At 51.6% G+C, this 14,062-nt stretch overlaps 2 protein-coding genes across 2 annotated transcripts; one reads left to right on the forward strand and one right to left on the reverse strand.

Annotated features, from left to right (window-relative positions):
- Positions 1-53: 53 nt before the first annotated feature.
- zfyve26 (zinc finger, FYVE domain containing 26) lies at positions 54-12,063 on the reverse strand. The gene is made up of 41 exons (XM_049740999.1): positions 11,946-12,063; positions 11,215-11,509; positions 11,061-11,136; positions 10,830-10,916; positions 10,622-10,750; positions 10,135-10,468; positions 9,936-10,060; positions 9,664-9,828; positions 9,511-9,599; positions 9,298-9,446; positions 9,022-9,219; positions 8,456-8,959; positions 8,246-8,373; positions 7,924-8,170; positions 7,614-7,859; positions 7,446-7,544; positions 7,206-7,379; positions 6,900-7,139; positions 6,726-6,831; positions 5,850-6,658; positions 5,570-5,766; positions 5,396-5,500; positions 5,199-5,321; positions 4,700-5,120; positions 4,534-4,629; positions 4,276-4,463; positions 4,076-4,212; positions 3,943-3,971; positions 3,726-3,862; positions 3,426-3,646; positions 3,211-3,358; positions 2,925-3,134; positions 2,584-2,778; positions 2,318-2,515; positions 2,136-2,216; positions 1,940-2,070; positions 1,706-1,841; positions 1,571-1,630; positions 1,306-1,488; positions 1,191-1,241; positions 54-1,133 (listed from the first exon to the last, which is right to left on the reverse strand). The coding sequence occupies exons 2-41, from the start codon at positions 11,424-11,426 to the stop codon at positions 906-908; spliced, it is 7,392 nt and encodes a 2,463-aa protein (XP_049596956.1). The 5' UTR covers positions 11,427-11,509; positions 11,946-12,063; the 3' UTR covers positions 54-905.
- A 382-nt stretch (positions 12,064-12,445) lies between these two features.
- Positions 12,446-14,030, forward strand: si:ch211-10a23.2 (Galectin-related protein A-like). Its single transcript, XM_049740970.2, has 4 exons — positions 12,446-12,620; positions 12,729-12,814; positions 13,070-13,283; positions 13,345-14,030. Exons 1-4 carry the CDS (start codon positions 12,525-12,527, stop codon positions 13,486-13,488), a joined length of 540 nt encoding a protein of 179 aa, XP_049596927.1. The 5' UTR covers positions 12,446-12,524; the 3' UTR covers positions 13,489-14,030.
- Positions 14,031-14,062: the final 32 nt, after the last annotated feature.

Consider the following 14,062-nt stretch of genomic DNA (forward strand, 5'->3'; position numbering starts at 1 on the left):
TAATGTATTCAGTCTCTTCCACTAATTCTGCAGACATGGCATCTGTAAAGCTGTTTACCAAATTGTAGGTCATTTTTTATTATTATTCAGCATAACAAAAAAAAATTAGAAAAATCACGTGTGCATCATCATTTGTACAAGTGTATCAGCAGAGGATTATGATTTTTAATAACATGGAATTTAAAGTGCATCAGTGAGCAGATGAAGAGTGCAAGTACGTCTCAGATGCATCTCGAATGTGGCTTTTTCTTGACACGAGTAAAAGGCAGCAAAAAAAGGAGGAAAACAAAATCCCTTTTCAAGTGAAATTACTAAGTCAGTTGTTGACGTGAAAAATCATTTAAAAATGCAAAGGAAATTCGAAATATGATCACCACAGGAGAGACATAAAAACAGAGACGAATCAAAAAAGAATTCTTCATAAGAAGAAATTAGAAATAAAATGGATCCACAGTATCATCTCAGAGCAAGTCCCTGCTGCATCTTCAATATTCTTTAAAACTTGACATGGCCATATGGACAAAAGTAATGGGACGCACCTCTCCGTGAATGCATGAATTAATTTACGGGTCACCGTTTTTTTTTTTCCCCCCTCCAAAGTTCTTGCAGATCCTCACGTATGACTTCTGGGGTTCTTATAGGAAGGAAGTCTTCACATTGAGCTTCCTGTAGGTGTCCCAATACTTATGTCCACACACTGTATTGGTCAAAAGTTTTTTAAGGCAAATTGAGACAATATTTTCTTCCCTTTTTTTGATGAGGTAGAGATTGATTGTGGTTCATATCAGTGCCTCAAGTGCACTGCAAAAGGCAGTGTTGTTACGTAACAGTGCTCACATAGTTGAGTACGTAAAGACTTTTTTTTTTTTTTTTTATAGTTAATACAGTCACTCTTTCATCAGGAGTTATCTGGCCTGGTTGTTGGGTCGTCCCGGTCCCGCTCGTTGCTTGCCGTTGCCTTGCTGGTGGTGCTCCTGCAGCCACTGGCGGCAGATGTTCTGCATCACTGAGTCCTGAGCCCCCTCGGCCGCCCGCAGTACCTTCTGCACCAGCGGGCCGGCCCTGCTCGCCTCCATTTTGACGGCCAGCAAGTAAGCCGGGCGCAGTTTGTTGCACAGCAGGTAGGCTTTGATCTGAGGAGGATAAAAATTTTTTTTTATATGTTTGCCATATTGACAGCGGTGTCTTACCTTCATTTCTGTGCTCTTGGTCTCCAAAATGAGACTTTCCACTTCTTTAGCCTGACAAAGACAAGCAAATATCAACAGGCCATCTTTTCCAGCATCTTCCCAATCTGCGTCTTACGTCGGCCGCTCCCTTATCCGCCGCCTCCACGCAGCTGAGGACCAGCGCGTCGCCGTCGCTCTTGGTGGCCGTGCCCGACTCGCCCACGCATTTGAGCAACTGGCGCACCGCTCCGAATTTCCGGTGGCGGACCAGGCGCTGTCCGGCGCGCACGTACACTGCCTGCGCTTCCAGCTGGAAGTCCTACGAAGAAAAAAAAACCGACAGTGGGACATCTGGATACATTTTATGGAGCTAAAAAAATTCAAGACGTTATAGAACTGACCTGTATGACTCGATACGCAATCCCAAAACCTTCCTCGATATTTTTACCCCCGAGCATCACCTGCAAACACACAAACGATAACACTCACAAAGAACCTGAGATGTCCCGTCCACATAAAAATTGCGTGGACCTCACCTTGCAGGCCACCTCCACCTTCATGGGGCTGCCTCCAAATAAGGTGGGCGGAGGTCCCGCCCCAGCGGCAGTGGGCATCTCTCGACGGTGCAGGAAGCGAGTCACCTCCAGCTGCAGCTCGATGGTGTTCATGTGCCTGAAGGCAAAAAGGTAGACGTCACAAGCTACCGTTCAAAAGTTACATCGGTTGTTTCTCGCTGAGGAACGTGACAAAGCGTCAAATGGCGGCAAGACCTGGAGACGTCGCTTGATGACATCATCTTCCTGAAGGAGCTTCCTTGGGACATCTTCCTTCTGACAACGCCACGAGACTGCTGCTCCTGCAGGTACGTCCTCAGGTGCTCTTTGGCTCGCACCAACCAGCGCTGACACACACCAAAGATGCAAATGATTGAAACTTGCTTCATTTTATGTGTGTGTGCGTGTTTACCTGTTGGTCACCCAGCTGCTGGTACGAAGTGGCTCCATGAGTGAAGAAGCGGATGCAGGTCATGGCCGCCCGCACGTGATCCTATCCATGGAAACGCTACGTTAGCTTCTCTTAAAAAGCTCCCCGCACTTTGCTCTGTTCTTCTTTTCCAACGACATGATTTCAAACTTCAGAACACGCACCATCATGAACTGCTGGATCTGGTAGAGGGTGTGGAAGTAGCCCCGCCGTTGCAGCCACTGGCAGGAGGCAATCAGGTAGCGGCTGACGGCTTCCAGGCCCGGGTCTAGCTTCTCCAGGACGTCCTGCAGCATCCCCAAACGCCCTCGCTCCAGCGCCGGCTGCAGCACGCCCTCCAGGAACACCTCGTCCGGGGCGTCCTACGAGATTACACGTGGTTTACAGATCGGGATCGGATTTTGAGCAAACGACAAAAAAGGGAGTTTACCTTGGCGAGGAGGTAGGAGATGGCCTCGGCCATGGCGTCGTGGCGCATGTGGAAGCTGACCAGCGCCAGGTGAGTGGCGTACGCGTTCAGGTAGTAGAGGCACTCTCGGTGGAGGATGCTCCTCGGGTACTCGGACCTCTCGCTGAGGGCCTCCTCTAGCTCATGCAGCGATGCCAAGATGTCCTCGCTCAAGGACTTCGGGAGAGAACACGAAGACAGAGTCACAATTAAAACTTGGCGTGGTCACTAGTTGCTAGGCAAACTTCATGAATATCAAGCAAGCAGGTCTGGCCTGGTGGTGAGTTTCACAATACACAAAGAGAAACCGGCTTTGGAGGTACCGTGGCCGAGACGGGTCTGATGGTGCTCTCCAGGTGCTTGACAATCTCCTGCAGCAGTGTGGGGCCCAAGTTCATCTGGTTGCGGTCCACGGGGGCCTTCAGGCAGCGTGCAAACTTCTCCCGCGCCGCCGTCAGGCTCCCGGCCTTCAACGAGGCCATGGCCCACGCTTGCCACACGGCGGCCGGGTCCAGGCCGCTTTTGGTGGACACCTTCACGATACAAGCAGAAAATGGCGGCGCTGATGGTTATTTTGATTCTTATCTTGTATATAAGTGAGTCTCTCACCTCCACGGCCAGCTGGTAATACTCAGCTTCCAAGAGCTGGTTTCGGAGCCGCGTGACGGCGACCGTCTCTAGGATGTCGTCCAGGGAGGGAATGTGTTTGTAATTGGCCGCCACCAGAATCTTAAGCACGTCCACTTTGCCGATGTAGCTGCGGAACGAACGACGAGGTCAGATTGAGGTTGGCTACACATCAACGCAACGTTTGAAGGCGTCACCTGTCGCACAAGGCCAGGTCCTGGTTGCGTCCCACTTTGACGAACATGAGCTTGGCGCTAAAGAGCAGCTGGCGCATGATGTCGGTCAGCAGGCAGGCGTCCACCTCCGGGTTGGTTAGCTTGCGGGAGAGTGCGCGACAGTGGTCGATGAGCTGGTGGCCGCACGCCGTCTGGTCGCCGTGCAGGGACAAGATGGCCACGCACAGGTGGGCGCTGGGTGCCTTGGTGCATAGGGCAATGCAGATTTTAAATCCCGACTCATACAATTAATACTTTCCCACATTCAACAATGGCGCAAACCTGCTCGTAGTAGAACTCGTGACGCAGCTGCTGGTTTTGGTCGGGATCCGTGGAGAGCCTGATCTGCCTGGGGGCAACCTCAGGCAGGTGCAACATGCCGTCGAGAGCGTCCTCCGTCAAGGTTGGGCTCCCCGTCTCTGCGTGGAAGGAGAACAAGCCTCGAGTGAAAACTCCCAAATAACTGTGCGAGGCAAAGAGGCCATTTATTTGGATTTACCTTCACTTGGTTCCAGCTCATCATCAGAACTGCGGAGGAGCAAACAAAATAAAATTCGACTCAATATCCTTAAATACTAAGAAAAAGGACATCATAAAAAAAAAAGCTGCTCGGAGCGTTATCTCCTACTCACTCCGGGTGAAAGTAAGTGTAACACTGGTCGCACACTCTGACTTCCTCGCCGGGACATCCATCGACGGCCATTTTGCGCTCCGAGCAAGCTTGACACACCAGGCGGCCGCAACGCCGACAGTGATGCCGCCGATTGAACTGAGGACAGAAACGATATCTTCATGGTTGTCACTTCTAGCAAGAAATGATTTTTTGGCTCACCATGGTAAACCTTTCGCGCCGGCACACCATGCACACGTGCTCCTTGGTGTCGGGGACCCAGTTCTTCTGGTCCGGGGGCTTTTCGGGCGGCTGGAATTTGCCGGACGAGGACCGCTTCCTCCCCGCCGAGCCTCGGTCCCGCTCTCTGTCGCCGCTGTGAGTCGAGGAGTTGTGCGTGGGCGTGCTGCCTAGTGGGGAGGCGGCCATGTTTTATGAAACCCATCATGGATTAAGTCACCTGATCAAAATCTGATTTACTAGCGGAGGAGGGCGTTGAAGAGTCCACACGACCGGAGGTGCTGCTCTCTTGAGCGGGACACTGCATGAGGGCGTCCTGCAGGCTGATGACAGAGTCTGGGAAAAAAAAGGCGTCATTACAGAACGAGCTTTAGGGGCAGACGTCCCGTCTCAGAACATCACTGACCGGATCTTGACCTCTCTCGAGGCGCGCACGTGAACTCCAAGGCCTTGCGGGCGTACTCGGACAGGAGCCTGTCGACGGCGTCCGGCCCGAAGCCCACCTCCTGGTCGGCCAACAGGTTTCTTAAGGTGCGTACCGTGGCGTCGGCCCAGTCCACCTTCAGGTTCATGAGCATCTGCTCCAGCATCAGCAGGGGCTCTGGCAGCAGGGGGAAGTAGTCCTGGCGGGCGGGCGGCGGCAGAGCCAGCAACACCTTGGAGCCCAGGTTGAGGGTGTGGATGTGGCGCCGGCGCGCCGGTGACACCTGCCTCTGGAAGTGCAGCGTCATGTAGTCGGCCAAAAAGTGGCAGGTGGACAAGCCGGGACGGCGGTCCAGGGCGCGCTCGCACACGTCCAGGCCGCAAACCGCCAGACCCTCAAGAAGCTAAACACAAGAAGACTTTTTGCTACTTGTGTCTCATCAATTGCTTGTTATGGTTCTTTTTTTGCACAAAGCTGGTACCTGGAAGGCCTCATCTGTCTGTTCCTTATCCAGAAGATGCAGCAGATGCTCCGTCTGCAGCTGCAGTGTCGACTGCTCGCTGACGGGGTAAAGCTCGGCCCACTGGGCACACAGCGAAAACTCCTGCGGAGAAACTCATTCTTGAGCAAAATGTGTATTTTCTGTTTGTGTGTTCATTAAAGAAGAGTCGGACGAACCTTGGCCTCCAGCATCCGGGTCAGCATGGATTCAGAATTAGCTTTTGACTCGGTCTTCAATTCCTGCCAGGTAACCCACGGCAACGGCGGCTGTAAGGCTAACATCTGTCACCAGAAAAAAAAATGGCTGCTGAATTCCATTTTCAGCCCAAATGGCATTTTGTATAAGATTACTCGGCCGTAGATGTCCAGCTCTTTCTTTTTCCGCAGTAGGTCGGCTCTGAGCGAGGCTTCCGTCTCATCGTCCAGGCAGAAGTCCAGAAGCTCCACGCAGGCCGAGAGGGGCCAGCGCTCCATGACCTGCAGGGCCACGCGGGCGCGCAGGTTGGGGTCCTGCACGCGGAATAGGTGGTCGACGCCTTCCTCATCGCCTTCGAGGGATAAACAGCAAATGTATATTTTCATCACAAAAGAATTTGGAGAAAAAAAAAAAACATCTTTTGACCATCCTCACCTTCTAAGGCAGCCCAAGCAAGCAGGCGGTCCCTTAGCTCCCCCTGCTGCCCACAGTCAGGCCCGTAAAGCTCCAGCAGCCGTAGCGCCCGGTCCAAGTCCTTGGAGGCTAGAGCCTGCTGGAAGGCGTCAACGGCGACCCCCCTGGCGGCTTCCTCCCGAGGTCCGGCCAGCAGGAGTCCGACCAGAGGCTTTCCGCACACCCGTGCGCCGAGCCCCTCGTCGTCAGAGAAGGAGGGGCCCAGCACGGGTTCTGCCATGGTATTCAAGTAGGAGCGGAGCACGGGGAAGTCCTGGAGGAGCGTGTCGGCCTCACGCGAAATCTGTTCGCCATCGAGCAGCGCCTCCTTGCGACCGCTGCGGAAGTATCCCGACCAGCCTGTGGGCTGAGAGCGGGCGCCCTCGCCTTTGGACGCACTCAGGCACGCCAAAGCTGCCACCAAGGATGAGCGAGACTTGAGGAAAGCCAGGGCGGATGGCGTGAGCAGAAACGATGGGGCGGAGGTGGGTGGTGGTGAGGGGTTGGCGGAGGAGGCGGAGCTCGAGGTGGAGGTGTCATCCAAAGAGACGGACTCGGCGTCGGACGTAAGCTCGGTCATGCCGAGCGTGGAGGCGTGCTTGCCGGCGTGGCGTCGGAGCAGCAAAGTCAAAGCGGACACGCTGAAAACCGCATCGTCTCTTCGAGCCTGAACGGGATCCTGGACCTGATCTGGAGAAGTCGTCCCCACGTGCAGGACCTTGCAGCATCGCTGGATGATCACCTGCTGGACGTTGAGGCCGAGCCCCGCCTCCCGCAGCAGCGACAGCAGCCTAGACAAGCACCATTTTATTTGAAATTTAAACAGCTATAAATCTGATCAAAACATAGTCGGCGCACCTGTCAGGTGACACCTGTCGCTCAAACAGCAGGTAGGAGAGGAGCCGCGAAGGAGCTTGAAGCAACACCGGCAACGGATTCCCCAGCTTCACCTCGCTTGTCTGGTCTGAAGCAAACAAGGAGTAAGAAACCAACGAGAGCTTCTCCTCTCATCGTCCTCCGTCGGCAACACACCTTCGGATCCGAGGCTGCGCACCAGCACGGCCGCCAGCGTGTCGACGTAGTCCAAAAAGGTGCGGACAAAGTCGGGCCTAGCCAGGTCGCCGTTGGGCTCGAAGGGGCACAACTGGTCCAGGGAGCGGAGCAGCTGCTTGATGCCGCGGCGCGCCGGGTGAGCGTCCAGCTCGGACGCCTTCAATCCGGCCTGCTCCGACAGAAGCGCCATCAGGGAGCTCGATGACGCTGAGCCACCCTCTAAAAAAAACCCACAAACCATCATTTATCGATTCGGTGACGATTCCGTGCGATGAGCGTACTGACCGGAGACATTGGCCGCGGAGCTGAGAACGTGCAGGGTGCTCGCTAAGCGTTGCATGAGAGCGAGTCGGGCGGAGATGCACTCCTCGCTCAGCGTGGGGTGGCAACACAGCAGTACTTCCTGGATGCAGCAGCCAAAGGGGCTGGACAAAACTTGCTCCTCCCCCGCGGCGACCTCTAAAAATACAAGCCGTCAGCAGCCATTTTTGTTCCACTCACCCGCCATCTTGACTGAGAACTTACTGCTTGTGGGATGGTTCAGAATCTTGCTCATCTGCTGTAAAACCAGAGGAAATCCGCAGATATTCTCAGGACGAGGATCTTTGGGGTCTACTCTCACGCCTGGGGAAAGCCACAGAGGGAAACTTTTTTATTTTAGAAGCTTCTACCAAATTATAATCACTTTCTCACCACTGCCGCTAAATCGACGTTCGGCCGTGTCCAGCAGCTGCCGGGACGTCTTCCACAGTTGGCAGTGGCAGCACGCCAGGTCAAAGGCAGCCATGGCGGGCGGGCTGAGCTCCTTCAGTAGCGTGGCCACCAGCCCGGATGAGTCCGACTGGTTGGTCCAGTAGCCCTCCTGCAAGGTCGGGAGAGGGTGGGAAGGCGTGCTGAGGAGGCGATCGGCTATGTCGGAGATGGAGTAGAACGCCACGCCTGCAGGGGGAGCCGATATCAAATAAGTCAAAGCTTGAGTGAATAACAGATAATCCAATCTCACCTGCGGCCGCAGCGCTTCCGATGGCCTGAAGGGTGGAAAGTCCGCTGCTTCCCAGTCGGCAGCGCGCCGCCCCGGCTGCCGCCGGGCCCGAGCCCAAACCCTCTGATGATGAGGAGGACGACGACATGGACTGGCTCTCCATCTTCTGCTCCACTCGTCCCAGCTCCACCAGCACTTCGGTGTAGCGCTCCATGAAGGCCAGCTCGCCGCAGGAAGCCGACGCCTCCAGGTCGAAAACTAGAGACACCTACGGAACATTTATCGAGTGGTTTAAAACGGGAACGGTTCAGGCGGAGTCGACGATGCTTGTTGCCATAGTGACCTGATGGGCCTCCATGAAGTTACCGCGACGGATACAGGACTTGAGCAGAGACTCCGGAGGAGACAACATGGCGGGGATCAACCAGCTGTGAGTAGCAGACGCCGCGTCCAAACAATCTCCTCCCGCCTCTGAAAAATAGAAAGGAAATAAATCAATTAAACAAAATTGCATCATTATTTGTGGAAAAATACTGAAATGGTAACATCTCACTGCTTCCGCTGCCCCGATTGCTGGTGATGATCTGCAGCCTCCACTGCGCCTCGGCCGTGCGCTTGGACAACCTCTGCAGGCGGGTGTCGAAGTTCCCGGCCGCCACCGAGCAACCCACGCTCTCGGCCACCTCCGCCTCTCTGGGAAGCGCTCGCCCTGTCTCCTGTCCCTCCTGCTGGCCCGGGACGCACATGCCCTCCAGGCCCTCCTTGAGCAGCTTCAGGATACCCTCCACAGCCGCCGCATCCGCCAGGAAGCCCTCGCAGCCTCGGACCAGGTGGGCCAGATCTAGATACGCGCGGTCCTCCTCCTCGGTCACCTCCGGCGAAGAGGACCCTGGGTTAGTTATGGTCACGTCTTTGGGGCTTTGTGGGGAAAAGTCGGCGCTGGAGAGGAAGAGCAGTGAGAAGATGTTCTCCAGCAGCTCCAGGCGGAACATGGCGGGCACAGCCTCCAAGTACAGTTGGCACTCAGACAGGTAGTGCTCGAACAGCGACTGGCGACCTAAAACGAGGACAAATTGAAGGCTATTTGCATTGACAAGGTAACAAAGCGATGGCGCAAACCTCCTGTCGAAGTGGCGGCGAGGCTCGGGTCCGTCCCCTCCCAAGCCGCTTTCTGCCGCTTGGCTTGACATTGGCCGCAAGCGACGCTCTCGTGCGCGTTGACGCACACAGCGTAGATGGCGTACTTCATGGCGCAGAAGCCGCGGAACAGAATGACGCTCCTCTGCGCTGAAGGACTCAAAACGGCCTCGGCGTCATCTGTGGGACAAATATTGAGGTTGCAAGAAGAGAACACGATGGTGATGGGCTGATCGCCAAGACGAGCGGCGTGCGGACTTTGTGCAGGATCTGGCGTTTGCTGGAGCAGATCGAGAACGCGACGCTCTTCAAAGCGAGCCAGCGGAGTCAGCGAGTGTAGAACGTAGAGAGACGAGTGATTGTCCAGACTGTGCAGCTGGCCCAGCAACGCCTCGTTGGAAACATCTCTAAAGCAAAAAAGAAAAATCAAGAAATGTAGCAGACCAAAAAATAAATAAATAAATAACTTACGGGTTGTTGCTTTTACACCACTCGAGTATTCCAAGCTGGGAGGACAAAAGATTGGCAAAGTCCTGCAGGACTGAGTCATGAGCTGACCTCTGATAAAAAAATAAATAAAAAATATTAATTTAGCACCATTTATCACGTTTGATTGATTCCAACCTGCTGGTGATGGAGGACGCGGAGCAGCGTGCGAGCCGAGCCCAGACTACGACACTGCGTCCACCCCAGCAGCAGCAGAAGGCGACACAGCGGCTGCAACTCGGACCGCAACATGTCCCTCAACTGAGAGAACTCCTCGTGTTTGATCAGGTCCAGCGCCGTCACCTACGTTAACGGGGACACAAATCGGACATCTGACTCCGAAAAGCTGTGAAGTTGGAATCCAAGACCTTGATTTGAAAAAAAAAAAATTCTTGTGGATCATCACTTACCAAGATCTGCTCCAGGAAGTGCTTCCCACTGCTGAGGCACTCAAAGTAGACCATCTTCCACGCGGACGGACGATCGTCATGGCAACACAGACTGAGAGCCAGCTTCTCCGACTCGGGCAGGAGAGCTTGGATCGCCGAACGACACGCTGTTAGTTTACAAAACTTTTGACGGACGAGAGATGACCAGGCTGGACGGCACCTTGAGTGTCGGGCGCGCTCCTCAGCAGACGATCCCGCTGCAGCCTCAGCGCGGCCGAGCAGTACGCCGAGACGAGCGCGTCGCACCGCGGCCGCAGCAGAGAGCTCAGGATCATCTCCTCCTTCAGGGGTCCGCATCTGGATGCCCACAGCGTCTCGCACAGCGCCTCCAACTGGCCGCTAACGGTAGACGGATTCGATGGCATCGAAGCCAACACCGAGTAGATCTCCTCCACCCACTCGTTTCGGGTCTCGGAACTCGTCTCAGGCTTTGAGAGTTTGCTCAGCAGGTGGAGGACGAAGACCTGCTGCAGGGATGTGCCGTCCACGCTCGACTGTAGTTGACCACAATAAAATGAGAAAAGATAATAATCATATTTTTTTTAGATTAAAACAAATAATAAATGTAAATTTATAAAAAAAATAATAATTTTTTAAGGAAAAAAAAAAGGGTAATTTCTTCCGGGGTTTTACACGACTGCTGTTACCTGCAAGAAATACGTGAGGCACTGTGCCAGTCGGGGTCTCTTCCTCTCCAGTAACGTTTGCAGACAACGCTCCACAGCGGTATGAGTCGAACTTGAAACATTTCTGCCCGCAAACACGTCATGCAACTGCTGCTGGAACAAAGTCACAAGATGAACGCACATCTAAAGAGAACACGAAGGACGTCACGAGGAGAAGTAAGACCGCAACCTGGAGAAGATCCTCTTGGATCCCCTCGGAGCACAGATGTTCCAGCAGCAGCAGGAACTCTAACTCGTTTCGGACACTGGGGGAGACCTATCAAAAGTCAGAATGCACAACTACGTCACATGACCGTCCCTTGTCAATTCAGTGAATATCTATTAGGCAAAAATTCAATCCGCTCATTATTTCATTTTATAAAGGTCATTCAAAACATATTGTAAAGATTCTGTAAATTACCCGGTCTTCGGTGCATTGCTCCAAAACCTGTAGCCAAAACCAAGCCAGCTTGTGTGGACTGCCCACAGGCTCCCATCTGGAAAACAGTTCAATTGATGGAAGGATCTTTTTTTTTTTTTTTTTTAAATCAATTAATCAGGCCACTTTGACTCACTTGAAACGATAAGGACGACACACGGCCACTTTGATAATCTCCCGCACTTTCTCCGAGATGTCCCCTTTGGACGCCACCAGCTGCGGCACACAGGCGCTGGCCAGCTCCCACTCGCCGCACCTCAGGCACCGCTTGAAGTAATCGAAGAGGTCCCTTAGCGAGGTTTCCGCCTCGCAGCCAAAGGGGTGCGTGGCGGCCGCCGCTGACTCCATTTTGGATTGAGCAGGGCAGATGAGAGGGTTTACTAGAGGTCAGTTTTTCCTACGGCCAAGTAGGACACTGGCAACCTCTTGATCTGAAACAAACAACCATAAGGAAAAGTTGCCTTTTTGAAAATCTTTTTAAAAGAATTTCACCTGATATAAAGATTACAGATTACATTTAGAATAAAGAAATAAACACGTTTTTGTCAGATTTGAATGGAATAAAAGTGGCATACTTGATCATTCTTGCTACTGCTTTCAGTTAGTTTGTTACTGAAGATGTTTTTTGAGCTACCAAACACAAAAATCAGAGGAAAAAAATCCACAAAAACAATTTGACTCGCCAAATCGACTGTTCAATGTATTGATCTTTTGCAGTGGTTCTTTGGACACATGCCCAAACGTCCAGTTAGCGTTAGCATAAGCATCAGCATTATCCAACAGTGAAAGTTCACGTAAACAGAAACAAGGATAACTCAAAGATGACAGCACATTTAGAAGGCAGATAATGTTAATGGAATTACTTACTCGTGTCTTTATGTCATTTTAACCGAAGAATTTGGACATTTTCTTGCCCTGTTCTGCTACTTTTTCGACTGTCAATAGGCGGTCACGTGAGCAAACCACCTGACCGCGCCGAAGCCAGTTGATTGGGTAGAGGCTGATGCCTTCAGGGACCATCGAAAATACTATAGGGAAAATAAAATTGTTTCAGAAAGGTTCATTCAAGTCCGTTTGAGAATTTTGTTTACTATGGTGTTTATTTTAGCTGTTTATTTTAGTCCTTATTTTTAAACAAAGGAACAGAAATTAATTTGAATTGTTTTCCTGAAACTGAACACAAAAACGGGGACGTGTTTAAAAGTATCTTTATATTACCAGGTTACATGAAGGCATCATCAGATTAAGGAAAACGTACGATTTGTGCAGGAAAGACAACAATGATGAACATCAAAACATATATAACGATGTTGAACACAAACACTCACGTGCATAGAGTTTTCCAAAAGCAACTAATCAACCAAACATTAACTCCCCCATATCTCCAGTCCCTGTATACCTAACGATGGAGGCTGTCGCTATGGCAACAGGCGGGGTTTGCTGACAATGATAAGTCCTCCTCACTTGGCATCCCCTCTCCAGACCTGCACGATACTGCGTCACGCCCTGACTGGAATGGAAGACAAGGACAAGAAAGGAAATGTACGTAAGGTCTTTTCTTTGCGCTCGAGAGATGAATGAGGTATTGGGGGGGGCCTGGGAGAAATAGCAATCTATTGTCCTGGCCCGCTAAGCCATTGTCTCACACAGGAGGAGTACATCGGCGAGATAAAGGGTGGTCTGCGGCCTTCGATGAAGCTGGTCGTGATGGGGATTGTTGACAAGAAACCCAAGAGGTCAGTTTTGGGCCGTCATTAGCAAGCCACATGCTGCACACTTTGACGTTGGAGGGATGCAACAGATTTAAATGCTTATCGGAAAATATACGCGTAGTAACTAGATTAGCATGACTGCAAGGCATCTTAATCAGTTAAATTATTTGATATGGAAATATGTTGTCATTTTTATCTAAACAACTTACAAGATTGAGGGGCGGGGCATAAAGGATATATTATGATTCCTTGTGCAACAGCATGTGTGTGTGTGTGTAGCATTGAGGTGGTGGTGTCCAGCGCACCTCAACAGAGGGAATCGGAAGAATCGGAGGAATCGGAGGCAATGGAGTCAGAAGGTGACGTGGGTCTCCAGCTGAAGGTCAGCTTCATGGACAAAGCCGTCCAACGCAATGCACGGCTGGCAGGAAAGTGGGGTGCCGCCGAAAACACGCTCTCCTTCTTCCCCTTTGCGCCCGGAGAGCCTTTTAAGGTACAATCGTCACGATCGGAGCTAGCGATCATCATCGTGATGATATCGTTTGTCCCGGTAGATGGAGATCGTATGCGAGCACCAGCAGTTCCGCATCCTGGTGGACGGTCAGCCTTTATGCGGCTTCACCCACCGCCTCCCGCAACTGGCCAGCTTGACGGCGTTACGAGTTTTCGGGGACGTCCAACTCACCAAGGTGGCTTAACGTCCCCGTCGGAACAACATACATTCGGAGACAGTGTATCTGCTTAGAATAGATGGAAGATGCATTTTGTCAAACACTTTGTAGAAGACAAAGTGCCTTCACTAACGTGCTGACTGAATGTAGTCATCGTTATTGTCTTGAAGAAAAAAAAAAAAAAAGCAACACAAGAATGTTAACTGAATGTTGCACTAAACGATTGCAATATTTTTGCGCTCACGCAAATTATAAAATGCGTCCAGTGGTGTTTTTATTTTTGGTTGATAGTGATGAAGTAGGGATTAACATTTTCCTTGTCATATTAAATATTTGCTTCTTATATTATGACTATACTCTCTAGTTTGCTCAAATTTTTGTAATATTTTCATAATATTTCAATTTGAACTTCTAGTACTTGTGTTGCACTTTGAGAATCATTGCATTAGTTCGAACAATTCTGTTCATCTTTCCAACATAAGCCTTCGAAAGGTCACACCCTTTTACTTTATCAAACACTTTCCTTTGTGTGATTTTACTTCCCTGGAATAAAATCACTTTGATTGTTATTTGCTCACCTAGGATTTTTTTTTATGGTGTC

Source organism: Syngnathus scovelli, chromosome 14, assembly GCF_024217435.2.
Source record: "Syngnathus scovelli strain Florida chromosome 14, RoL_Ssco_1.2, whole genome shotgun sequence".
Classification (NCBI taxonomy): domain Eukaryota; kingdom Metazoa; phylum Chordata; class Actinopteri; order Syngnathiformes; family Syngnathidae; genus Syngnathus; species Syngnathus scovelli.

Excerpts from the sequence above, each read along its gene's own strand:
- zfyve26 (XM_049740999.1), bottom strand. The coding sequence starts at position 11,426 with ATGGAGTCAGCGGCGGCCGCCACGCACCCCTTTGGCTGCGAGGCGGAA. Across the intron at positions 10,751-10,829 it reads TCCAAGAGGATCTTCTCCAG|CAGTTGCATGACGTGTTTGC; the intron begins GTTGCGGTCTTA and ends TTGTTCCAGCAG. Across the intron at positions 9,447-9,510 it reads TGGTGTAAAAGCAACAACCC|AGATGTTTCCAACGAGGCGT; the intron begins GTAAGTTATTTA and ends TTTTTGCTTTAG.
- si:ch211-10a23.2 (XM_049740970.2), top strand. The coding sequence starts at position 12,525 with ATGATAAGTCCTCCTCACTTGGCATCCCCTCTCCAGACCTGCACGATA. Across the intron at positions 12,815-13,069 it reads GTTGACAAGAAACCCAAGAG|CATTGAGGTGGTGGTGTCCA; the intron begins GTCAGTTTTGGG and ends GTGTGTGTGTAG. Across the intron at positions 13,284-13,344 it reads CGCCCGGAGAGCCTTTTAAG|ATGGAGATCGTATGCGAGCA; the intron begins GTACAATCGTCA and ends TTGTCCCGGTAG.